A 27,214-nucleotide genomic window follows, 5' to 3' on the forward strand; every position below is an offset into this window, starting at 1 on the left:
GTCCTTGAAACTGAACCAGTAAAAAATCCAGAAAGTCACATCCCGGTGATCCTAGGTAGACCATTTTTGGCCACTTCAAATGCTGTGATTAGTTGCCGAAATGGAATAATGACTCTAGCCTTTGGGAACATGACTGTCCAGCTCAATGTTTTTCATAGTAGTAGTCAGTCAACTGAGATGGACGATTTGGAAGAAATTCACATGATTGAGAATATAATTAGCAGTTCTTTTGAAGAGTCGAGTTATTCTGACCCATTAGAAAGATGTTTGGCTAATTTTGGTCAAGATTGTGAGTCAAGTCAAGAGGTTAATGCATTGTTAGATTCCATTCCTGTGATGGATACTAGCAGATGGGCCACCAAGTTTGAATCATTGCCTATTTCGGAATCTCAGCTAGTGTCATCCAATGTCAAACCTCCACAACTAGAACTCAAAGACCTTCCCGAAAACTTGAAGTATGCATTTCTTGGGGAAAACAAGACCTTACCTGTTATAGTTGCATCGAATCTAACTAAAGAACAGGAAGAGAAGTTATTAAGTATCCTTCGGAAGAATCAGGAAGCTATCGGTTGGTCTATAGCTGATATTAAGGGGATTAGTCCTTCTGTGGTCCAACATAAAATCCATCTAGAAGAAGATGCAAAAATTTCTAGAGAACCACAAAGGCGACTTAATCCAATCATGAAGGACGTAGTTCGAGCCGAGGTCATCAAGCTGTTAGATGCAGGGATTATATATCCTATTTCTGATAGTCAGTGGGTAAGCCCAGTTCAAGTCGTACCTAAAAAGTCTGGCATCACTGTGGTGAAAAATGATCACAATGAGTTAGTCCCTACTCGAGTCCAAATGGGATGGCGAGTATGCATCGACTATAGGAAGCTTAACGCCATGACTAGGAAAGACCACTTCCCACTACCCTTCATTGATCAAATGTTAGAACGTCTAGCTGGCCACTCTCATTACTGTTTTCTTGATGGTTATTCTGGATATAACCAAGTACCAATTGCACGTGAGGATCAAGAGAAAACCACATTCACCCGTCCTTATGGTACTTTTGCCTATCGTCGCATGCCTTTTGGGTTATGTAATGCACCGGCTACATTCCAGCGGTGTATGATGAGTATTTTCTCCGACATGGTGGAGAAATTTTTAGAAGTTTTTATGGATGACTTTTCTGTATTCGGATCTAACTTTAATGAATGTTTGCATCACTTGACCCTTGTTGTAGAACGATGTAAAGAGAAAAATTTAGTTCTTAACTGGGAAAAATGTCATTTTATGGTCCAATCAGGTATTGTTTTGGGACACATTGTGTCACAAAGAGGAATTGAGGTGGATAAGGCCAAAGTAGAATTAATTGCTAAATTGCCACCTCCTAAGACTGTTAGGGAAGTCAGATCCTTTTTAGGGCATGCGGGTTTTTACCGCCGCTTTATCAAGGATTTCAGTAAATTGTCGAAACCCTTATGCGATTTGTTGGCGAAAGACGCTACTTTTAATTTTCGCCAATTTGTATAACTGCTTTTGAAAGACTAAAGTCTGAACTAACCTCAGCACCCATCATAAGGTCCCCTGATTGGAGTCTGCCATTTGAAATCATGTGTGACGCATCCGATTATGCAATAGGTGCCGTCCTAGGTCAGCGAGTGGGGAAGCTTCCCCATGTGATTCACTATGCGAGCAAAACTCTGAATGATGCCCAACTTAACTATTCTACCACTGAAAAAGAATTGTTGGCTGTTGTCTTTGCTCTAGACAAATTTCGTCCCTATCTAATAGGATCCAAGGTCCTTATTTATTCTGATCATGCCGCCCTTAAGTACCTTCTCACAAAGAAGGATGCTAAGGCGAGGCTCATTCGTTGGATCCTATTGCTCCAGGAATTTGATCTCGAAATTCGAGATAAAAAGGGATCTGAAAATATAGTAGCTGACCACTTGTCCAGACTGATTGTTGAGTCATCTGCGGAATCCTTACCTGTATCCGAAACTTTTCTGGATGAACAACTAATGATGATTTCCCACACCAATGTTCCATGGTATGCTGACATAGTCAACTACCTTGTTACTGAACAAATGCCCAGCTCTTGGACCAAACAGGAACAATTTCGCTTCCTAGCTCGTGTGAAGTGGTATTTTTGGAATGAACCATACTTGTTCAAATACTGTCCTGATCAAATCATTAGACGATGCATCCCTGAACATGATCAAAGGAATGTCCTTTTCTTTTGTCATGACCATGCTTGTGGTGGTCATTTTAGTGGGAAGAAAACTGCTGCAAAAGTTTTGCAGTGCGGATTTTATTGGCCCACACTTTTTCGAGATGCGCATGACTATTGTAAATCTTGCGATCGATGTCAACGATTAGGAAAACTTTCGAGAAAGAATGAGATGCCCCTGAACCCTATCTTAATTATAGAAATTTTCGATGTTTGGGGTATTGATTTTATGGGTCCTTTTCCTATGTCGTTTGGGCATCAGTACATTCTTGTGGCAGTTGACTATGTATCAAATTGGATTGAGGCTATCGCGTGTAAGACCAATGATCACAAAGTGGTGATCAAGTTCCTTAAAGAATCTATCTTTGCTCGTTTTGGCACCCCTCGTGCTATCATTAGTGATGGGGGGAAACATTTTTGTAATAAAATCTTTAAAGCCCTTATGAGAAAGTACAACATTAATCATAAGGTCAGTACACCATATCATCCACAAACAAGTGGACAAGTCGAAATTTCCAATCGGGAGATCAAGACCATCCTTGAAAAAACTGTTCATACATCTCGAAAGGATTGGTCTCTTAGGCTAACAGATGCACTGTGGGCATATCGGACGGCTTACAAAACACCAATTGGAATGTCTCCATATAGAACTGTCTATGGCAAGGCCTGCCATTTACCTGTTGAGTTAGAGCACAAGGCCTATTGGGCTATTAAACATTTAAATTTCGATCTTGACAAAGCAGGAGAACATAGGAAGCTTCAACTCGATGAGCTTGAAGAAATTAGAAACGATGCTTACGAGTGTGCCAAGAAGTACAAAGATCGCATGAAGATCATGCATGACAAAATGATCATTCGTAAGGAATTTCACCAAGGACAAAAAGTCCTTCTATATGATTCTCGATTACATCTATTTCCTGAAAAACTTAAATCTCGCTGGACTGGCCCATACACAGTAGAGAAAGTGCACCCGCATGGTGCAGTAGTAATATGCAATACCAAGGATGGTAGGTCCTTTCAAGTCAATGGACATCGTTTAAAACCATACCTTGAGTATCTGAGTCCAGAAGTTGAGGAGACACTTCTGACCGACCCTGTTTATCATGAATGAATTAGAATTGTCTGGCTGAAGACATAAAACTTAGCGCTCTTGGGAGGCAACCCAACATGTAAATATTCTCAAAAAAAAAAAAAAAATGCAGGTTTGGGGGTATTTTACCCCAATTTACCCGCCCATATCAGGTACCTTCTCCTCTGTCCTCTTACTGCTTTAAATTTTCTTTAACATTGAGGACAATGTTAGATTTAGGTATGGGGGTGAGAATATTTTTGATTTTTCTAAAAAAAAAAGGGAGAGAATATTTTTGATTTTTTTTTTAAAAAAAAATTTATTAAAAAAGAAAAAAAATATTAAAATTTCAAAAAAAAAATAATAAAAAAAAGGGGGATTTCAAATTTTTAACTCAAACTCTAATCTTTTTGGCTGTACAAACTAGGAATTGCTCTGACAATAGCTTTGAGTTAAGAAATATGATAGCAGTTCTAGCTTAAGTTTTCATCCCACCTATCTTCTGCTAACATGATACAAGATGAGTTAGCACCTACACGTAAGCACATGAATAGTGGGGTATGTAAACTTACGACTAATATGAATACTTTTAATTTTTGGAATAATTTAGAGTTATATGTGTGATGAACACCCTAGCCTAACCAAAAAAAAAAAAAAAAGAGATAAAATAAAATAAAATAATGAGTTTAATTTAAGTCTTCTCACTGAGTAACCGGGCCTCTTGCCTGGCAAGCAGCGAGTGTTCGCGTAAAAAGGTGAGGATGATTGAGATTAAACTCTGAGTGACTAATTTGGCCTTGAAGCCTAGTTAACCTGAGTTATTAAGCCTGTTAGGGTGTCTCTACACCTAGTGCCCTGAGCCATCTGGATCGGGAGTCATTGGCCTAACACTCGCTACATGGGTTAGCTAGAAAGCTTAATAAGGCTAGATATTGCACAAGTCATTCTTCTTAGCACTCAGTCTGAAAAAATGAATAAATAAATCCGGGGTGTTCATTACCATTTAACTCTAGAAAGTCTTGAAAATTGGAGTGATCATGTTGGAAGTAAGTGAAAGCCACTCATTTATATGATACTATCTTGCACCTCACTACAGTCTTGACTTGTTAGCAGATAGATGGGGTGTAATGAAACTTGAGTTAGAGTCTGTTTAAATATAATAACAACAAGTCTCTATTGTCCTTGCAATTCTAGTTTCATACAGTAATACTTGTTCAAATTTCGAGTTAAAATTTGGAATTCCCTAACTGATGAAGTTTGTGGGTAACTTCACTGCAAACCCTCACGAGACAACACTCGTCCACTAGGGTAACCTAGGGGTTTAACGGCTTGTTGCACATGCTAAGTGCAATCGTAATGCTCTACGAAAGTGAGTATTTATCTTAGGATATTTATATAATAAATAACACTTTTGCTCTCTCATTTTATCATTTTCGCACTGAATTGCTAGAGACTAGCAATAAGCTAGTTGGGGGGTGTGATGAGAGCACAAAAGTGCGACCCACATGTCACCTAAATTAGTATTATTGCTAACCGATAATGATAAATTCACTGGATTAATATTATATTTGGGTTTCGCACATATTTTCATAAATTAGAAATAAAATGCACATTGAGTTCAAATTTGACTAAAGAAGGATCCCTTCCCAGATTCGACCCGGTTGAAGATCGAGTCGGGTCCGAGTCAGGTTCGGGTCCGAATCGGGTCCATTTTATTTGTGCTTTTGGAAAAGAATTTTTGGGCAAATCTAATTCGGTCATATCATAACTATGAGGTCGGGTGACCCATGACTTGAAACTTGCAATTGACCTCCAGTCAGAACAGGTGACCCGTGATCCAAATCCCAGCAGCCCAAGAGTCCCCTGGCGTCCATTTTTAGCATCCCATCTCCCGTCCGTATCCATCTTCCACGGCGCATCTTCAACGCCAGCACCTCCTCCGTCGGATCCTCAGCACCGCGTGCCAGCAGCGCATCCGCATCTTCAACGGCATCATCCCGCGCGTCCCCACCTCCCGGAATCCCATCGTCCACGGATAACGCCCATCAGCAAATCCCACCTTCCATCCGCGTCGTGCCAGCCACCGTGCCAGCGAGCAGCCGCATCCGTCTCCTCCGCATCCCACGAAGCTCGCGCCCGTCCAAGTCCGCCTCTTCCGCGTCCCAGCCGCCCGTGATCCCGTGAATGCCTCCTCCCGTCTTCAACGCCTCAGCCCGTGAAGCCAGCAACACCGTCCGCGCCCCCTCCGTAATTCAAGCACCCATCCGCGTTCATCCGGCGATCCCGCACCGCGTCTGCACCGTGTCGCCACCGCGTCTCCACCACATGCCAGCAACGCCCGCGTCCGACTGCAAGCATCCCGTGATTGACTCCTACCCGCGTCCTCACCGCGTCTGCCATCTCCCTTCCAAATCAAGCGCCCGTCCGCAGCTATAAAAGGAGAAGGAGGAAGAGGAGAGCGGTGTGCTCGGTGGAGGCTAAGAACCAGGGAGGAGGGAGGCCATCGGCTTGGGAGAGAAAGAAAAAAAGAAACAGAGCATTGCTCTGTTCTTTTGGAGAAGAAAGAAAGAAAAAAATAATATTTTATGTTGTTCTACCGTGGGAGAGAAAGGGAGAAGTGTTCTTTTTGATTTTTTTTGTTATTTCTTTTCTTTATTTTATTTGCAGAAGAAAGGCAGCATCAAGCACCAATCTTCATTTCTACCTTTGTAATCAATTTATTTTTATGAAATCCATCAATTTTCTTTCATGCAATCCCTGTTCTAGATTCAAATTAATTTCTATTTTTTTATGAAATCTTTTAATTTTTCTTTGATGCAATATATTTAATTTTCTTTTATGAAATTTATGTTTCAGGCTTCAATCTTCTTAGTGTCGTCTATTTTAATTTATGCCAAAGCTCTTTATTTTGATTAATTAAATAAATGCTTTTCGAATCTAAGTACTTGTCTTTTAGTTAATTTCAATTAGAGAACATTCAACATCCTCAAAATAATGTTTTCCTTTTATCATTCAAAAATTGAGTTCAAATCCGAGTGAACGTTCTCATTTTTATGCAACTCCAATCGCCTCCCTGTGGATCGACCTCTTACAACCGCTATTCTTCGAGTAGGAAAGGTAAGAGTAAAGAATTAAATTTAACTTTTGTTCGTCGGTTCTAACAACGATCTGTTTAGCGTATTTTTAGTTAAACAGGAAAGGACGAACATGCAGCAGCAGGTGCAGGCCACTGTCCGACCTGCACAGTCCATTCAGTCCTACTATGAGCGATTCCGTAGGCTTAACCCACCTATGTTTGACGGTGGAGCTGACCCTCTGGTTGCTAAGACCTGGATTCGGGAGGTAGAGAAGATGTTCAAAGCCTTGCAATATCCCGAAGAAGTAAAGGTCAGATTGGCTATCCCTATGCTGAAGGGGAATGCAGAGTTCTGGTGGACGGCTATTGAAGCTGCACTCGTGGGTGAGGATGAGCTACCGACATGGGAGGAATTCAAGAAGATGTTTTATGACCAGTATTTTCCTGAGTCAGTCAGAATATCTAAAGAAAATGAATTTTTATCTCTGAGGCAGACGAATGATATGACTGTGCTAGAATATGCCAACAAATTTACTAAGCTGGGTCGGTTCTGCCCTCAGATGATAGAGATTGAGAGAAGCAAGGCTAATAGATTTGAGCAAGGCTTGAGGGACGAAATTCGATCCCGGTTGTCAGTTCTGATTTTTACCAGCTACGGAGAGGCCCTGGAGAGAGCACTGAAGGTAGAAGCAGATCTGAAGAAATCAGGGAAGGCAAGAGGTGAGCAGAAAAGGGCCGAGACGTCAAGGAATCTAATGAACCGACCAAAAAACTTTGAAGGCCCTCCTAACAAGAAGAAGAAATTTAAGACTTGTTATTACTGTGACAAAATGCATTCTGGTCCTTGCTTGAAGAGGATGGGAGCCTGTTTTATATGTGGGCAGCCAGGACACATAGCCAGAGATTGCCCGAACAAAAAGAAAGTTAAATCTGGACCTTCTAGACCAACTGATCAGATGCAGAGAGGAGCTGCACGGGTGTACGCACTGACACGACAGGATGCTAGTGCCAGTGATAGAGTTGTGGCAGGTATGATTCCCATCAATTCCGTTGATGCTTCAATACTATTTGATTCTGGCGCTACACATTCCTTTATATCCTCCAAGTTCTCTGCATCCTTGCATCTTATGCCTCATAAGTTAGATGAGCCTTTACTTGTTGCTACCCCTCTCAAGAAGACTGTAGTGGTGGATTCTGTTCATAAAAACTGCATAATTCAGATAGAGGACAAAAAATTATTGGCTGACTTAGTACTATTAGACATGTATGATTTTGATGTCATCCTCGGTATGAATTGGTTGTCTGAATATCATGCTCACATTGATTGCTTTGGCAAGAGGGTAGTGTTTCAGATACCTGGTGAACAGAAAATCTTCTATCAGGGTGATGCACCCACTAAGAATCCCTCTTTGCACATTATCTCTGCAATGAGTGCAAGGAAGGCCCTCAGAAAGGGGTGTGAGGCCTACCTAGCTTGTGTGGTAGACACTACAAAAGAAACAAGGCTAGAGGATATCCCTATTGTGAGAGAGTATCCAGAAGTATTCCCTGATGATCTACCTGGATTACCTCCTAATCGGGAGATTGATTTTCGGATCGATCTCTTACCGAGTGTTGGGCCTATCTCGAAGGCTCCTTATCGGATGGCCCCGGCAGAGCTGAGAGAGTTGAAGGTTCAGCTATAGGAACTTCTAGAGAAGAAATTCATCCGCCCGAGTGTTTCACCATGGGGAGCTCCTGTACTATTTGTCAAGAAGAAGGATGGAAGTATGCGGCTGTGTATTGATTACCGAGAGTTGAACAAGGTGACAGTGAAAAACAAATACCCTCTGCCCCGGATTGATGATTTATTTGATCAGCTACAAGGTGCCCAAGTCTTCTCCAAGATAGATCTGCGATCTAGGTATCATCAATTGAAAATCCTAGCAGATGATGTGCCGAAGACTGCATTTCGAACCAGGTATGGGCACTATGAATTTTTAGTTATGCCATTTGGACTAACCAATGCGCCAGCTGCTTTTATGGATCTGATGAACAGGATCTTTAAGCAGTATTTGGATCAGTTTGTTATTGTTTTCATTGATGATATACTGATCTATTCTAAGAGCAAAGAAGAACATGAAGATCACTTGAAAGTGGTATTACAGATTCTTCAGGAGAATAGATTATATGCCAAACTGAGCAAATGTGATTTCTGGCTGGATAGTATTGCATTTCTTGGTCATGTAATCTCAAAAGATGGGGTGTCAGTGGACCCAAAGAAAATAGAAGCAGTGGTGGATTGGCCTCGTCCTACAAATGTCACTGAAATCAGAAGCTTCTTGGGTTTGGCTGGTTATTATAGAAGATTTGTGGAAGGATTCTCTCGGATCGCTACTCCTTTGACTCGTCTGACCCAGAAATGAGCAAAGTTTGTATGTAGTGAAGATTGTGAGCAAAGTTTTCAAGAGCTAAAGCAAAGGCTGGTATCTGCTCCTATTCTTACCTTGCCAACCAGTACTGGGGGTTTCATCATCTATAGTGATGCCTCCAAGAAAGGATTGGGCTGTGTACTAATGCAGAATGATAAAGTAGTAGCCTATGCCTCTAGACAGCTGAAGCCATATGAGCAGAACTATCCGACACATGATTTGGAGTTGGCAGCAGTGGTTTTTGCTCTGAAGATTTGGCGACATTATCTATATGGTGAGCCTTGTGAGGTTTTTACTGATCATAAAAGCCTAAAGTATATATTTACTCAGAAGAAATTAAACATGAGGCAAATAAGATGGCTTGAGCTACTAAAAGATTATGATCTAAGCATCAAATATCATCCGGAAAAGGCTAATGTTGTGGCAGATGCTCTCAGTAGGAAGTCAGCAGTGGGCTCTATATCTTTGCTTACCACTCAGAAGCAGATTTTAAAAGATTTTGATATGATGCAGATCGAGGTGATTACCAAGGGTGCTGGAAGTATGTTGGCTAGTTTGTTGGTGCAACCTACCTTGATAGAAAGAATAAAAGCTGCTCAACAGACAGATGCACATTTATGTCAGCTTAGAAATGATGTGGAGAGAGGGTTACGACCCGAACTCCAAATCCACCCGGATGGTACTCTGCGTTTTGGCAGTAGATTATGTGTGCCTAGGGATGCTGATCTAAAAAGAGAGATTCTGGAGGAAGCTCATCAGTCTCGTTTCTCTATTCATCCCGGCAGCACTAAAATGTATAGAGATTTACGGAAACATTTCTGGTGGAACGGCATGAAGAGAGAGATAGCAGGATTTGTAGCTCGGTGCTTGGTATGTCAGCAAGTAAAAGCTGAGCATCAGAGGCCGGCTGGTTTGCTAGAACCACTAGAGATCCCAGAGTGGAAATGGGAGCACATTACTATGGACTTTGTTACTGGGCTTCCAAGGACAGTAAGAAGGAATGATGCAGTGTGGGTGATTGTTGATCGCCTCACGAAGTCAGCTCACTTTTTACCCTTTAGGGTTGGCACTTCACTTGACAGGCTGGCTCAGAGGTATATTGATGATATTGTGCGCTTACATGGGGTACCAGTAAGCATTGTTTCTGATCTGGACCCCCGCTTTGTATCTGGATTTTGGAGAAACTTCCAGACTGCTATGGGCACTGATATGAGACTCAGCACTGCTTATCACCCTCATACTGATGGTCAGTCAGAGAGGACGATCCAGACCCTGGAGGATATGCTGCGGACTAGTACTGTTGATCTGGGAGGTTGCTGGGATGATCATATATCACTAGTGGAGTTTGTTTACAATAATAGTTATCATTCTAGCATCCAGATGGCACCTTATGAAGCCTTGTATGGAAGAAAATGTCGGTCTCCTTTACATTGGGATGATGTTGGAGAGAAGAAGTTGTTGGGCCCTGAATTAGTTCAGAGTGCTAGGGAGAAGATTCTACTGATCAGGAAAAGGCTTAAGGCAGCTCAAGATAGACAGAAAAGCTAGGCAGATAAGAAAAGAAGAGAAGTGAAATTTTAGGAGGGGGACTTTGTATTCTTAAAAGTTTCACCCTCGAAAGGTGTTACAAGATTTGGAAGACATAGTAAATTGAATCCTCGCTACATTGGACCCTTTGAGATTCTTTCTAGAGTAGGGGAGGTTGCTTATAGACTGGCTTTGCCACTAGAGTTATCCAGTGTGCATAATGTCTTTCACGTTTCTCTTCTACGGAGATACATTCCTGATCCCAGCCATATAGTACAGCACGAGCCCCTGCAGATTGATAGAGACCTGGCTTATGAAGAGTATCCTTTACGCATCATTGATCATAAGGAGCAGGTCCTGAGGCGACGTATCATTCATTATGTGAAAGTTCAGTGGAGCAACCATTCGGAGAGAGAGGCCACATGGAAACTTGAGGAGGATATGCGAGCGAGACATCCGCAACTCTTTGACAATGCAGGTATGTAAATTTCGAGGACAAAATTTTAATAAGGAGGGGAGAATGTGATAACCGCCTCACTCCCAAGAGAAACGGAGGGGGGGCGATTACACAGTCGTGCAGGCCTTCGTAACGCCTGATAGTGGGCGGTTACAACCGTCCGCCTTCCCCAGCAATCGGAGGCTACATGAAGCCCCGATCGGTGCAGAATTTCATCATCCTCTTTCCTCCTCCTCCACTGTCTCTCTCTCTCACAATCCTCTCCGATTGGCAGGACCTGGTGTTAGATCCACGCCGCTGGAGCAGAGGGCTACGTCGTCGGAATAGGAGACTAACGATCCCCTTCAGAGCAGGTAAAGCCCTTCTTCATTTTTATTTTGTAGATCTAGTTTAAAAAAAAAGAAAGAAAAAGGGTAGCGGGCGCCGGCTGCGGTGGCCGTGAGCTGCATCGGCCGCAAGCCGGGGCGGCAAAGGAAGCCGCAAGCCGCGGCGGTCGCAAGGGGCGGTCGGTGCCTCTGACAGGCCGAGGAGCGCTGCCGGCTCCGGCTCGGGCCCTCCCCGAGCCAGATCTTCCATCCGCCGGAGGAAAAAAAAACACATACCGGTGGTTGATCCGCAGCCGCAACCGCGGGCGCCGGCCGTGGGACGCGGGTCGCCGGCAGCAGGATGCAGATGCGGCCGCGGTCCGCCGATGTGCCCCCGAGTGCGACCACGGGCACGGCCGCGGGTGTGGCCGTGGGCGCCGCAGGCCGGCCGCCGGGCGCCATCGGCCGCAGCCCGTTCCTCCCAAGCCTCCCGAGCTCGCCCTCCTCCCTCCACGGGAGAAGAAATGGGAAGAAAGGGGGAAGGAGAAATCGGGAGAAGAGAAGAAGAGGAGAAGAAAAAGAAAGAAAAAAAAAAAGAAACGAGAGAAGAAGGTTCGGGAAGGAAGAAGGAAGAAAAGAAAAGAAGAAAAGAAGAAAAAGAAAAGAAAAAGAAAAGAAAAGGAAAGGAAAAAAAAGATAGAGATCCTTAACGGGTCCGACCTAACGGGTCTGATCCGAGTACGGATCCGAACCTATTAGGCCCAAATAAAAAAAAAAAAAATGGGTTTAGCCAAATTTGACTAAAACCGAGCCAGTCAGATTAGGCTAAGTCCGGACGAACCCAAACTATAAATTGGGTTAAATCCGAACCAAATTAAGCCCAATTGAGTTGGGTTTGAACCTAATTAAGCTGAGTTAGTCTCAGCAGACCCAAATTGAATATGAATCAAGCCCAATTCAAAACCAGTTTAACTAAATTGAGACTGAATTGACTTGGGCTGACCCTGACTCAAGCCTAGATGAGCCACATTGACCCTGGACCAAAATTAAACCTAATTGGACTTGAAATTGAGCCCAATAAAATAATTAGAAGACCAAATTGACCCGATAGGGCTAGAGCCAATCAGGAACCGAGCCCAATTCTTTAATTAAAGATCCAATTGACCTACGTGAACCCAATCTGTTTCTAAATCGAGGCCAAGGGCTCTAAATTAAATAAATTGGACTTGAGATCCAAGCAAGTAAATTCATGTTATGATAAAATAGAAAATTATGAAATAAATAGAGAATAATGTGACCCCTATGTGATTTTTAAGGTGATCAAGGATTTGTCACCCGGACGTAGGAAATTGAAAACAATATTGCTGTAAGTAACCTTGGCACTGATCTTAAAGTTTTTAAATTACTATTTATTCATCATTATGAAAATGTATTGCTTACGATATATTTTTCTCAAAATTAGGATCAAGTATATGATTGCATGTGATACATGAATTTGATTAAAGAGCATCCTTCATGAATATTTGATGATGTATGAGTTATGAAATTATGATTATGTTAGACTGCATGAAAAATGATATTTGAGGCATGTTTATGCATTTTAAATTATATAATGCCATTTATCATTTTCAAACCTATTTATGATGATTATGATTTATGAAAGAAAAAGAATATGATTTATGAGCTCTCAGATAGCTATGACCATCTGTAGAAATAGAGGCCAGTCGACATCCTGGAGCTAGCATCCAAAGAATAACAGGCCCTCTGCCAACGGGTTAAAGTTGGTAACGAATAACAGAATTAGTCGACTAAGATTAACAGGCCCTGTCACGGGATTATAGTGACCATAGCAGCACATCCGTCTGAGAGTATGTTTTCTAAAGTATGGATAAATGGCAATATTTTTATATGACTTGCATTATCATGATTATGAACTTTTATGGATAGAACATGCATTGCTTTATGACCTGATTTGTGTATATCATCTATAAAATGTTTTATTTTACTACAACCGTTGGCTTTTTAATCACTGCATTGGCATAATTGTACTTGATCCAATAAGATAGTACCTGGTTACTTACTGAGCTGTGTAGCTCATATGTTTTCATCTATTTTTTTTTTACAGATGAATAAGACTACTAGGAGCAGAGAGCTTGGTGTTATTCAGGGTTGGGGTAATTGAAAATATTATGTAATAATTAAATTTTAGAAGCTCTATACTGTTCCAACTTCATGAACAATGTTATGACATTAGTAAATGAAACTATTTATTTTCATTACGAAATTTTAAGTGGCTTCGTGTTATTGTGTGCATAAGATTGCAATAGCACGGCCGTGTCATGATCCGGATTTGGAGCGTGACATTTAGGGTGTGAGGCCCAATAGTCCCACATCGGAAAGACTCGTTCCAAAGCCTGGGCATATGAGGCGGGTGTCTCCAAATCCTGCAGACACGTTTTGGGTGGAAAACAAAATCGGAGAGGGGTGAAGGACGCTTGCGTGAAGCCCCAAAACCGGACAATATCTGGCAGGGGAGCCCCATGTTCCCCCCTCATGTGGCCCCCATGTGGGCACTAGGTGCCTGCGTGCCTCGCAGAGGCGGAGGCGTGACATTTGGTATCAGAGCCGAGGATGGCTCTTGTCCGATGGTGGAAAGGGTGTAAGGCCCAATAGTCCCACATCGGAAAGACTCGTTCCAAAGCCTGGGCATATGAGGCGGGTGTCTCTAAATTCTGCAGACGCGTTTTGGGTGGAAAACAAAACCGGAGAGGGATGAAGGACGCTTGCGTGAAGCCCCGGAACCGGACAATATCTGGCAGGGGAGCCCCGCGGTCCCTCTTCATGTGGCTCCCACGTGGGCACTGGGTGCCTCACGTGCTTCGCGCAGAGGCGGAGGCGGGACATTTAGTATCAGAGCCGAGGACGGCTCTTGTCCGATGGTGGGAAGGGTGTGAGGTCCAATAGTCCCATATCGGAAAGACTCGTTCCAGAGCCTGGGCATATGAGGCGGGTGTCTGCAAATCCTGCAGACGCATTTTGGGTGGAAAACAAAACCGGAGAGAGGTGAAGGATGCTTGCGTGAAGCCCCAGAACCGAACAATATCTGGCAGGGGAGCCCCGTGTTCCCCCCTCATGTGGCCCCCACGTGGGCACTAGGTGCCTCACGTGCCTCGCAGAGGCGGGGGCGTGACATTTGGTATCAGAGCCGAGGACGGCTCTTGTCCGATGGTGGGAAGGGTGTGAGGCCCAATAGTCCCGCATCGGAAAGACTCGTTCCAGAGCCTGGGCATATGAGGCGGGTGTCTTCAAATCCTGCAGACGCGTTTTGTGTGGAAAATAAAACCGGAGAGGGGTGAAGGACGCTTGCGTGAAGCCCCAGAACCGGACAATATCTGGCAGAGGAGACCCGTGTTCCCCCCTCATGTGGCCCCCACGTGGGCACTAGGTGCCTCACGTGCCTCGCAGAGGCAGGGGTGTGACATTTGGTATCAGAGCCGAGGACGGCTCTTATCCGATGGTGGGAAGGGTGTGAGGCCCAATAGTCCCACATCGGAAAGACTCGTTCCAAAGCCTGGGCATATGAGGCGGGTGTCTCCAAATCCTGCAGACGCATTTTGGGTGGAAAACAAAACCGGGGAGGGGTGAAGGACGCTTGCGTGAAGCCCCGGAACCGGACAATATCTGGTAGGGGAGCCCCGCGGTCCCTCCTCATGTGGCCCCCACGTGGGCACTGGGTGCCTCACGTGCTTCACGCAGAGGCGGAGGCGTGACACGACCCGTCGTAACTTCTAATGCCTGTAATGATGTTCTGAGCCCGAGCTTGGAACGCTCCGCCAAGTCAGTTGCGAGCCAAAGAGCTTCTTCGATCGCGGGATTATTTGTCGACGCGCCCCGGCCAAGCTCGAGGCGCCTTATCTAACAACACGCGCCGACCCTTAAGCTCGGGGCGCGCTATCGAACAAGGCGGCCTATTTAACAAGGCGCTCCGACACTTGAGCTCGGGGCACCCTACCAAGCAAATCTCGGAATCGGAGAAGCTAGGCCGACCTCAGTACCTGCCAAGCCGACCTTGCCAAATCCATGACATGACCTCTCATTGAGCTCAGCCTCGCCCATGACCGCATCCACGTGCGTGCCTACGCTCGTCTACGTGGACGTATATTATTACGTCACTGCGCCATGCTTCGCTTACTGGCCAACGATAGTTAAGGACAACGTCATACTGCTCCAGCTATATTTTGTCACACCTATTGACGCCTTGGCGTTCACAGGAGCGGCCTACATCGTGCGCCTCAAGTAAGCTCTGGCTACGCGTCATCTAGCTAAAAGTCATCTCCTCCCATAATGAGGACGGGCCATACCTTTGCCATCTGGGCACCTTTACGGGGACTATAAATAGCCCCAACAGGTAACATCTCGAGGGACTTTTGGGCTAACTAAACTCTACTCTAACTTGAACGTCGGAGGGTCCTCACCAGAACCACCGGTGAAGCTTTGTGCAGATATACCGTCACGCGGGAGATAGCTCACCTTCTTTTTCATCATTCCGGTAGCTCCCTCGACTCCCTTCGCGTGGTCACCCTTGGGCCAAATTTGAACCACAACAATCACAAAAAAAAAAGAAGTATTGATTGGTTGATCAATAGACTTGTTCCCGGGATGGGCCTACGTCTGAATGTTAAGCCCGGCGGGCCGAGCTGGACTTGAAATGTCAGCCAATCTGTTAAAATAGGCCAGGCTCGAATTTAATTCAACCCGGCCCAAATCTTGTATAATATACAATGTATGCTTATACCTTAAGAATTCAGTTTTAGTAACTAATAAAAAAATATTAACTTCTCTCTTTTATGCATCAACACTCCAAATAAACAACCATAAAAACAAGTTCATGATCCTTGATAATCCATTTCAAATATTTGATCTTTACAAATATTTTTTATATTTTTAAACCAAAAAAAATATATTCAGGAAGCCCCAGGTCCGGCCTAAAGTAGCGATCTTGGGTTTGAGAGTAGACTTGAAGGTTAGGGTGGGCCAGGCTTAGGCCTGAGTAATATCAGTAATATCTTTGGCTAAACCTAGCCCTAACCCGGCTCAGCCTGCTTGCCAAACATGATTAAGATGATAAAAGTTTTAGAAAGAAATAGATATGATAAAATTCTTTGATAGATAAATAGATATGATCGCTCATTTTCATCCCTTTATTTAACAATTATAAAATTTGTGTTTCATTCTTACATAAAAAAAAAAGAAAAAAAAAAGAAAAGGAGGTTTCCGACCAAGTCCACACGAATCATTCAAGTTCCGAGTTGCAATTTTCACCCCAAAACATGTAAGACTCACCCCGTTCTGACTCACTCCTTTCGCACCTTTCTCGATCCTCCATCGGACTCTTCTTACAGGTGTTCTCCAATATCCAATCCGTATTCCTTCTGGCCAAGCTTTCTTCTCCTTCTATTCCTCTTCTTTTCTGGCGACGATGTTGTAAACTCGAAAATTTCTAAGGTTTTTGGGGCGAGTCTAATAACGATGTACTTGATTAATTCATTAATGGGTTCGGTTATGACTTTTGTGGCTGATGGGCCATGGCGCAATTCGAGGATAATCTTGTCCATTCTCTCGGTTTCCTCCTCTACTTTTCAACAGAAATGGTGCAATATTGCCTTCACTACATCGGTGAGTTACAATGTTGCTGCTTATGAAAAAATCAGTAAGCTTTTAGAACTTTTTTTTGGCTTCTTACTCTCCGTTGTCAATTTATAATGAAACTTGCATTTTTGAGTTTACATATTGCTCTTTTTTTTTCTTAATAAATCAAATGATTTAAATTAATTGACAAAAATACATTCATTGAAATAAGAAAATAAAATATTAAAAAGCTGAGTAGACAGATCTGCCGAAGAAATCTATAGTGTAAATCTGCTGCGCTGTTAGCTTTTCTGTATAAATATGTGAAACCTCGATCGATAGTAATGAGCGCTAAGAATCGCCGAACCAGTACCAATAGGTATACTGATCGACCACCGAGCCGGTACGACTGGTTCGATCCAAAAGCCTAAAAAAATTTGGAAACGGGCTGCATCAACCGATACGAGCAGTTCAACATTTCTTGATGAGCGCACCACTCGCTAATAATACTGTAGAAGTTGACCAAATTTTCTATCTCGGTAGATAAATATATATTGCATCTTTGCCAACTATAAAAGTTCAATATTTTATCTGATCAAATTAGCACGTATGGGCAACATTCTAGGAACTAGCAAGCATGATTTAATAGAAACATTTTGCTAGAAGGCAAGATCCCTTTGTAATTTTCTGCTATTCCAACTAAAGTTCTCTATCAAGTATACCATGGTGACAAATCATGACTCTGTTCGGATTGCAGCAACTCTGGTAACTTGCACTTGAACTACATCAAATTGTCGATCAGCTGCACTAGCAGTGCATGAACTGGCTGATATGTGCGCTTTGCTTCTCTGAACCAGAGCAAAAATTCTGGCCAGCGTTTTTGAGATAGAAGACCCGTTTCTTCTGCTTAAGCAATAGAAGGAAGCTGCAAATGGATTTGTGTACAAACTGGCAATCCACAACCAGCTTGTGAGCCATTAACTTCTGGGCCATGGCACCTTAGAATCAAACAAGACATTATTCATCCTATGAAATTAGGCTGTGGAAGTCTGCTCAAATATCTGCATCCAAGAACAAAGACATCGGTAAATTCTGGGTATCGTTTTTATATATGGGTTCCACACTGGTTGCTCAATGCTCAATGCTCAATGCATCTGTTGCTGTTGCTCTCTCTATTTCATCAATACAGTACACAAGAAAAGAAGTCTTATCATCTGCCAGATTCTCGATCTTAAAACAACAAAAAAAAGTATGAACAAACTGATATGTCCTCGTTTCCAGATTTTGCAAATCTGAGTAGTTGATATACTACATTGATGAACAATAAAATGCTTTAGCAAAACTCTCATGAAATGATTACCAGAAACTCCAACATCATCCTCCTAAACAGAATTCTCACCATGTAACGCCGCCACTGTCATGGGCCTATTCGATGCACTTGCACTTTCTGTTCTTCTGTTTTGCTTCTCTCTGCTATCAATCAACCTGTTGATCTTGCCTCTAGACTTTGAATCCGCTTCAGAGCTCCTCAAAGTACCATTTTCTATTGCTTCCAGATACAAAGTCTTGATCAAATTACTGAATCGCCTCCGGAAACTTGGGATGCGGGACATGTTAGCAACAATTCCCTGCAGCCTGTGCATAAAACGGTATATGTGTCAGAAAATAGGTGTGTAGGACTAGTATAGATAGCAAAAAGATGCCAGCTGAAAATTTTTTGCCCGAAAAACTATTGAAGCCATGCACCGCCAATAAAAAACCCTTCCTCCAGAGCAACAAATCTGGTTTTGAGCTTGCTGAATGCCACCCATCAATGTTTCCATCTTTGCTATGGACTTCTTGGAGACTACATGCAGTCCCCCTTGTTTGCGTGTTGTTTAAGCTTTCTTTGCCTTTATGCTTTTTTGGAGTATTTGGCTTCAGAGAAACTCAAGGATCTTCTCTGATAAGATGTCAGACGGAAGTTATCTTCTCTGCTTCCTTCTTTTTCTCCTTTTGGATTAATATTCTTAACCCCAGACCAGAAAGGTAAGATCTGATTATTCTTCCATTAAGCCTAACCTTCTCCGCATCATTCCTTTTGAAGTAAACCTTCTCTCCTTGCCCTCTTCCTGATTCTCGGCTCCTTTGCACCTTTTTTTGATGTGCTCTACTCATTAACGAGTTTGTCTATTGGTTACACCTTTTCATGGTTATAAAAAAAAAAAAAAAATCAAGTGCACACCTATAATCTGGAAATCTCAGGTTTAGCATTGTCTAGCTGACAACATGCATTTTCCTTTATATTTCAAAGGAAAATGCTTCATGAATGCTTTTAAACCATAGGTTACCCGAAATCTGGATTGATGTTTAAACACACAACCATTCAAACGAATGTTTATGGAAACAAAAAAAATTATGAAACCATCATTAGGCACAGTTCTTGAGCTATTATTACCCTAAATTTCCTTATACATACATCCAATTAAGCTTGAACTAGGAAACGGGGACAGAGAAGCAGAGAAAACATTAAGCAATTGATCATGAAAGAAAAAAAGGAAGACTATATGAGTGATGTAAACCAATGAGTTAGGTAAATTACAATGCTTGCCTAGAAGTTTCTCCAAAGTTAAAACTAATGAATGCATAAGCTTATCTTTTACCGACAGCTGATTTCTTTCCTTTCAGTGTTGTTTCTGTTCCTCTGTCAAAAAACCATAGAATTTCCTGAAGATGTCTACTGAAAAAACCATAAACCGGAAGTTTCTCTGCTCTGGAATATAGCCCTAGCAGAATGATGCATGTTGATGATCCCAGACTCATAAGGGCATCCTCCAGAGAGTGGTAATTAAGGCGACAAAAGTATTTTGAACAGCCTAGTGGCAAGTCTAGGTGCAATTCTTGGAACTAAATCTACACATTTCCAGCTTTGCTGACATTGAGAATACGTGCTTATTATTATTGAACATGTGTTTAAGAACATTCGATCATAATATGATGCTCAAAAATGTATTGGTGCCACCCCTCTTGGGATTGCGTAGCGGGAAAAACTAAGAAAGTTTCTTCTTTTTACACTTTACAAGCTTTTTACTGCTGCTTAATTTTGCTGCCTGTCCTCTCTAATCAGAAACAGGCAATCTTGCTAATGAGAAATCAATTTAACTACTTGTTTTTTGCAGCTGGAAACAACACCACAGACCTCCCACAAGATGCAGCATGGATTCAGAGATTTGTTAGATTGATGCTCTAAAGTCTGTTGCATCAATTCAAGCCAAAGACTGTTGTACTAACTCAAGCTGAAGCCCATTTCACCAAAGTATCGGGAACATGTTTGGTATGTACCAAGAAAATGTCCATGCCATATCAAATACTTCCCCCCTCCCTTTCTTTCTTCTCCCTCCCTTCTTTAGCAAAAGGATCCTTCTAGGAAATATTAAATGCATTGCAGTATTCCAGTTGTATCCATGTTAGATATGTATCAGACACAAACACTGCCAATTCATATCTGCCCTTCATAGGTTAAAAGCTACAAGGGAAACATTCTTTGTGTAAGCATATCTGCTACCGCATTTTACTAATAATAAATGTTTCCAGTTAGACATAAAACTAGATTGAAAGTACTATAGTGTTAAAATCGTCTAGGTACAATGTTAAATGCTCAGGAGAAAGATTCTAGGCAGATTGCTCGTCATATCATGATATATGAAGTATTAACTATATTCTTATGAACTGCACAACTTTTCTCATCTAAATTCTTTTTTTACTCTTGCTTTTATCTTCTTTATCATAATCTTCAGAAAGTTTACTTGAGCTTGTTTTATTCATCTACTTGCTCTCACATTTACTAATGATATCAAGTGGTATTTTTGCTAAACATCCTAGAAGACAATGTATTCTGAGTTCTGAGTTAATATTCAACCTAGGCGATGAATTATTAAGGTGCTTGCAGAAGATTTAAAAAGAGCGACTAAAATTTTACTGTTTCAGAGAAATTTCTCTTGAGAGTTTCAACGTCTTCATCTTGTCTTTCTCCATCCACAAATAAATACTGAGAAAATGTAAGATAAGTTGAATGTCTTGAATGTAGAGGCAAAATTTAAATTGATATGAAACGGGGTGCTAAGATTTACATAAATTGAACTTGAAGAATATCTCACCAAATTTTATACTATTAACATAAACACGGTTTTCTAGAGTCGAGAGTTCTTAGTCTCCTGGAAGAGTACTTGATTTTCCTTCAGAGTTTCTCTATCTATTCTTAAATATTGGGACACATGTTTGCTTTCTACAGATAAAAGAACTTCCTTTTTTTCCCACAAAAGCTTTTATGAGTACTTCTTTCAAAAATAAAGGGACGCATCAGAAGGAAAGCCTAATACAGACTTGCAGCATGGTAACAGTCAACCAGTGTCACTTGTGGGAAATTTATACAACATTGTCATTTGACTGCAGTAAGCACTGAAAACAAAGTTTCTCAATGTGATCGACAAATTCAAATTAGAACTGGTGCATAAATCATCTGACCTGGTTGAACAACCATGAAAATGTTTACTGAGAATGCATGATGTCCCTTTTTCATTGGCAATTACAATAATCAAGTAATTTCTGTAAGTCCGATCATTGCTGACATATCATTTTTGGAATACCATGATTGTTTGACAAGATTCATAAGAATGCAAATCATGATGGTCAGCTTAATATCTTGTTTTTCATACTTGAAGGGCAAAATTTATACATGTAGCAGAGACTCGGAGAAATGTGATCAGAATCAAATGAACTTCAGTTTGACTTGATAGACTTGTGCAGGGATTGTCTGCAGCTATAGTTATTCCAATGTCATATCAAGAACGCAAAGAAAAAAAAAATGAAGCCCATCTCTGTACTCGAGGATAAGCTATTCTAAAGAAGGGAACCTGAAGTAGCATGGTTCCTGGGATCATTATATTGGTGATCAGAATTAATTGCAACCACAATGAATCAACAAGCTTCTATAAGGCATAACTCTTGGTTATCAGATTTCAGCATTGGAAAGATCTCTTCAATATGTATGCCTTTTTTTTCACAGCCTTTGTCCCAATTCTAATGTTTTACACTTAGTTATAGTCAGAAGTTTAGTTAATGATGAGTGTACATTGATTTAAACATTCTTTAGTTAAAAAAAAATAAGGGTCAGATTAGAAGTTCTATAGGATTAAAATTGTTGGGGATCTGTTAAATGGTTGAGCAAAGAGCTATAAGTAGATTTTCTGGTGCGTTTAAGAAGCATTCAGTTTTATTATGGTAGATTCCAGAATTCATTTCCTCTCCTTAGCTCTCTTTTCCTCTTTCTTCCATACTTTGAACTTCTCATTTTTGTTGTTTGTTTGGTTTTTCCCTTATTCTGTCCACATGCTCAAAATCTTATGACAACTAAGACACATCTGCTGGAGAAAGTTCCATATAAACTCAAAAAAAGCCCCAGAAGAATAAGCTCACATTAAAATGATGCACCTGAAGATACATTTGAATGATCTAAAACATAAAGAATTGCAAGCAAGGATGCATCTCTAACACAGCTTAGTTAAAGCAGCAACGAGTGTACCTTCTAAAGATTGCTTGCAGTTGAGCTCTTCTTATGTTGTCATCTGATGGGAATCCGCTATCATCCCAGTCCTCTGGTTTCTCATTGTTCCTGATCATAATCAACTTCATCAAACAGGATTCTTCATTCTCATCTAATTGCAGCCTTTTTATCTGTTCCTTCATGATCAAAAGCGGTCCGAGAATCCAATCCACCACTCTGTCCTTTGGCCAGTTAAAGTTTGTTACCTCCACCTCATCAGCTGATGAATTCATCAGGAGCATCAATAAAAACTCACGACCAACCTAGAAGTATCCAAAAACAGATTTATGTGGTAGATGGTCATACATATAAGCAATCCATACGAATCAGATTTTGCAGATCTTAGCAGACACTGTAGGATGCACCAGGCAGGCAATTTGATGCTTAGTTTCTTGCAATTTCCCTGGATTATGGATTCCTCTATGTCTGAAAGACCAATCACACCCTCAGCAAGTAATACCCTTCCATTTAATTCACAGGATCTGAAAAGCCAATCCCATATCTGCAAAATATAGATCTTGTATTAGGTGAAGGGGGGCACAGAGGGAGAGAGGTTGTAAGAGAGAGAGAGAGAGAGTTCTTACTTGAATAGGTCTTAAATCTTGGATAGCCTTTTTCAATGTCTTGGTTCCTTCTGAAGCAAACCTAGTTCTCTTAACACCTGATAAAACTTTTTCATTTTCATTCTTGTTCTGTTCAGTTTGATTTTTTCTCTCAATATTTTCAGTAGGAACTTGAGCTCTCTGGTACTTGGGCCTGGCTGCCGTAAGCATTAAGTCTCAGAATCTAGAAGTTTTCAGTGTAGTGATTTGAGAAAATGAATACATTATGAAAACAGCACTCGTAGTCAGCTAGATAATTTCTATTGGTGAAGAAACTGAGAGTAAATTGATGGGTAAAAGCTCAAATGGTACCTTGGAAGACAGGAACCTTCTCTGAGATAAAGCAAGTCATTCGCGTACTCATCAAAGATTGATACAATAGATACGATATATGCGAGTCCCATTCGTAGAGAGTTCTCCTAAGAATGAAAAATAAACCTCAAGCATTTAGAATATTATTTAGAAGTTAATGCCCAAGTGCCTACTGGCATCACAGTTGTAAATTCCATTTCGTTAGAGTTCATATATTCCAAAGACCTGATAAACGATCACTCCAGCGAAGAGTCCTAGAAAGAAGCTGCAGATGAATGCAGCAAGCACTGCCCCGATCACCGCTAGAGGCCACAACAAGATGGCTAGCCCAGCAAAAGGTACACAAACTGTCTCTAGGAAAGGTCCTTCCCTCCCAACCAAGTCCTCAAACAGCCGCTGCCATCCTTTCAACAACATGTAGGGACTTTTCCATAATGCCAAACCAGTTATCATAAGCACATCTATGGGGACCGCAAGAAGGCAAACAAGCAAACAACCTGGTAGTTTTGTTAACCTTCCAACAAAAGCAAAATATGACTTCATCAAAAATAGTAGATGTTTCATTGATATGCAATTCAAAGAATATGAAAGTCTTTTTGCTCAAAAGAATCTGAAGTATTGAAGTTCATGTATTCAATAAGTATGCAGACATGTCACTCTGAAATGATCCAGATATGTGATTCATGATCAAGTTTGAAATGATAATTTTAACATGAACAATAGAGATCTACATTTCCTCAAATTAATGCTTAAATTTGTAAATCAATATGTGAATGGTATTTGTTACTTCTTGATGCCATAATAGAATGTTCTTGGAAATTTTGGTCATATGAGAAACTCTACATTGTAGAGTCAAAAGAAATTAGTTATGGCATGAGTGAATCAGTACAGGAATGTATTAGAATGTTACTCATGACTCGAAATTAGTATGTATGTAATAAGCATTTTGAAAAAATTCACAAACTGCAATAAGAAGCACAAGGCATTCTGACAACAGGCAGTGGAACACTTATGTAAAAATGAATAATGCCATACTCGATATCCACTGGTTTCTCATCCTCTGCTATTTTTTCACTCAGGTCATCCATAAATGAGAAGTAGGAGTGGAAGCAAAAGTCTGTGAAGTCCCGCACCAACGTACAAGCTCCCTTGATTGTGCCCATGCATCCATTCTGTCAAAGTATCACTTCAGTTAGACACGAGTGTAATGAGAATCTATTTTCAGAATAATTAGATACACTAGTGGCTACTGATCCCACTGCTTCTCTTCATGAGTGTAGAGTTGTAATTACTAAGGCATTGCCTCTCTTACTAGTTTGTTTTTTAAAAAAATGTCAGGTAGACTGGTTTTTTCTTTTCTGTACTGCAGGTGCTTAGAGTTTTCCGGTAAATCAGGTTCATTGACCCCTGTTTTGTTTTTGATACTCTTGCAGAACATTTTGCTTAGTTTTACAGTCATTGCATTTCACACTAATTATTTCATACATTTCAATGAAGTAACTGGTGAGATGACCCCTCCGCTAACTTACTAATGGTTGGATACAATTTTCTCCTGCAAGCTTGATTGTTTCCACCAGCTACACCATTGGAATTGAGCATGTAATTTTAAATAGTACTGGAGGTTATCTTACTTTTATGGGTCCAGACTTTTTGTTGATCTTTGTTGTAATCTTATGTAAAACTTACAGCAAAACAGTGATAAAGCTTGTTGATGACACCCTCCCCAACAGCCTCAAAAGTTGCAATCAGAGGAGTGAAATATCCATATCCTGTTCCTACAAGAAGGCTCCCAAGAATGCCGAACACTGGCCACAAAAGCAACGGCACTGGCAGGCACAGCAACAGTAACACCTTGAGAACAAGCCCAAGTCTCTTGGTTCTGCCATGAGAAATACACAGCACAGTTGAGACCCTAGATGCAACTGTAAGCATAAAAAAGCATAGTAGTGAATGCCACTGTGTCATGTTTCCTTGTTCTTGGCATTGACAATTATTAGATGACCATCAGGTTGAGGTTCGATTAGGATCTTGAGACTCTAGCATAATCTAGGGAAAGAAAAGAGGTGACTGGTGAAGATAAAAGTTACAATTTGAGAATGGGAAAGTGCTCCTGTATGTCTCAAATCAGAGAATTTTCTTCATGTACACTGTTTTCTTATGGCAGGATGTAAAGAGACAAGGTGATGTACTTTATCACACAGTAGTGAGTCCAGATGAAATGTGCAGGCCAAAGACCGATGATTACGGCAGAATTACCGACAAGAATTATCACAGCTACTACTGGACCAATGACAGCAGCTGCAAAAAGAAAACAACTATAAGAGTATATTACACAAGAACATTGCAAGAAATATCACTGCTGCTATATCTGAATGTTTAATTGACAATTGGTAGCAGAGCCTTTAGAAACATATCTAAATGGCATAGAAGATTAACTCCAGTGTAAATTTAAACCCCGTTCCAATAGTAGATCAAAATGGACAAGTTTGATGAAATTGCAGCGCATTCAGGACAACATTAAGCGAAACACAACATGGGTGTATGCGTTAGGATCCCTCTATTTTCCTTGAGATCAAACTAATTCAGGCAGTACTAACTCATTTTTGGTTAATGCTCATTAAGAGGTAGCCGGCAGTGCTACCTCAATAATGAAACCAATCAACAAGGTACCTTCTGGGAAGACATGATAAGAAATTCTTTTGTGATATTTCATGATATTTTCTGTTTTTGAAGTTCGATGCTATAGTTTATACAACTAGCTCTTTTGCTGTATAATGAAATTTTGCCATTTTTTTTAAAACTTTGCAAACGAATTTTTTACTCTTTTCTTTTTATTACTGAAATTTCTACTCTAAGCAGAGCTTTGCATATTCATGATCCCACCTTTCAGAACTTCTGCTTATTAACAATGCTTGAGAGGTGGGGTTGGTAAAGGATGAAAAAGTGGGGATTAGCTTCCCCTAATCTAAAAAAGAAAACTTCTTTAATGTTTTTTTTTTTAAAAAAAAAGCCTTTCAAGTTAAGACATCCAAATGCGTTCCTAAATTTATTCAAATCTAATTTTCCTTCGGAGGTAATGTACAATATCTTTACATCAAATTGCTCAACTAATGACACCTAATGGTAAACAGCAAGACAAAATCAGTTTGGTCATTCTGATTTATTTCTCAAGTTGTCTCTGTTTATAACGGACAAACTCATAATCCCACAAATTAATATGATCAATATGTATATATATACTTACATATACACATGCATACATATATATAAACACACACCTCAGTTTTCTTGAGACCTTGACTCTAATCTAGCGTTTGTTCTTTGGAATGGAATGTAAAATGACCTTTAATGTACCTTTGAGGATGCCAAGAATCATTAGCATGAAGAAGAACGGAAGGAATGAGATAAAGCTCCATAGCTTAGCAAGAAAGCCTATGGGCACCTCCATGTTTTTTTCCCTACGCGAGATCAGAAGGCCTGAAGGAGAAGGGTTAACAGAAGGAAGAAAACCACCGAACCGCAAAAGGCCGGAGATGGGAAACGGAGGGCTACGTGGCGCAAGCCCTGACACGTGTCGATCAGCAGGCGGACTTCTCGTAAAGTGCTTGGTTTCTGTGAGCGGTTAAGACTTAGGAGGGACACCTCACTTCGATCGCCACGATGGTTCCGTTATCCTCAGACTCTGTTAACGGCGTGTAACGCACCTCCAAGACAGATTTCATAGCATATATTCTGAGCCGGAAAAAAGTAATTAGAGGATCCAATTATTCATCTCCCTTCTTTTTTATAGAGAATCCAATTTTTTAAAGTAGGAAGCCTTCCCTTTCACACCACAGAGGATTCAACTCCTCATACCAGGTAAGAAAAGGATCAAACAAATAGAAACAAGAAGTATAGACTTACAAAGTTGTGCCTTGTAAGTGTATTAGATCTCAGCATAAATAAGAAGAGAGGATATAAATAGATAAGAGAGTTGAGAGTGAGTTGTTTGTCACTCAAAAAATCACTTTTTCAAATAGTGAAAATAA

General features: G+C 41.1%; 1 protein-coding gene across 2 annotated transcripts; it reads right to left on the reverse strand.

The window, feature by feature from the left end:
• Positions 1-17,216: 17,216 nt before the first annotated feature.
• LOC103697583 (uncharacterized membrane protein At3g27390) lies at positions 17,217-26,806 on the reverse strand. Of its 2 annotated transcripts, none has more exons than XM_008779474.4 (11): positions 26,541-26,803; positions 25,376-25,484; positions 24,873-25,065; positions 24,222-24,358; positions 23,412-23,700; positions 23,187-23,293; positions 22,857-23,028; positions 22,579-22,774; positions 22,252-22,492; positions 18,091-18,326; positions 17,217-17,752 (listed from the first exon to the last, which is right to left on the reverse strand). In XM_008779474.4, exons 1-11 carry the CDS (start codon positions 26,632-26,634, stop codon positions 17,745-17,747), a joined length of 1,782 nt encoding a protein of 593 aa, XP_008777696.1. In that variant the 5' UTR covers positions 26,635-26,803; the 3' UTR covers positions 17,217-17,744. The 2 variants fall into 2 exon arrangements, with proteins under 2 accessions (XP_008777696.1, XP_038986439.1); XM_039130511.1 differs by lacking the exon at positions 17,217-17,752 and adding an exon at positions 17,774-17,999 and having other exon boundaries at positions 26,541-26,806.
• Positions 26,807-27,214: the final 408 nt, after the last annotated feature.

Source organism: Phoenix dactylifera, chromosome 1, assembly GCF_009389715.1.
Source record: "Phoenix dactylifera cultivar Barhee BC4 chromosome 1, palm_55x_up_171113_PBpolish2nd_filt_p, whole genome shotgun sequence".
NCBI lineage: Eukaryota > Viridiplantae > Streptophyta > Magnoliopsida > Arecales > Arecaceae > Phoenix > Phoenix dactylifera.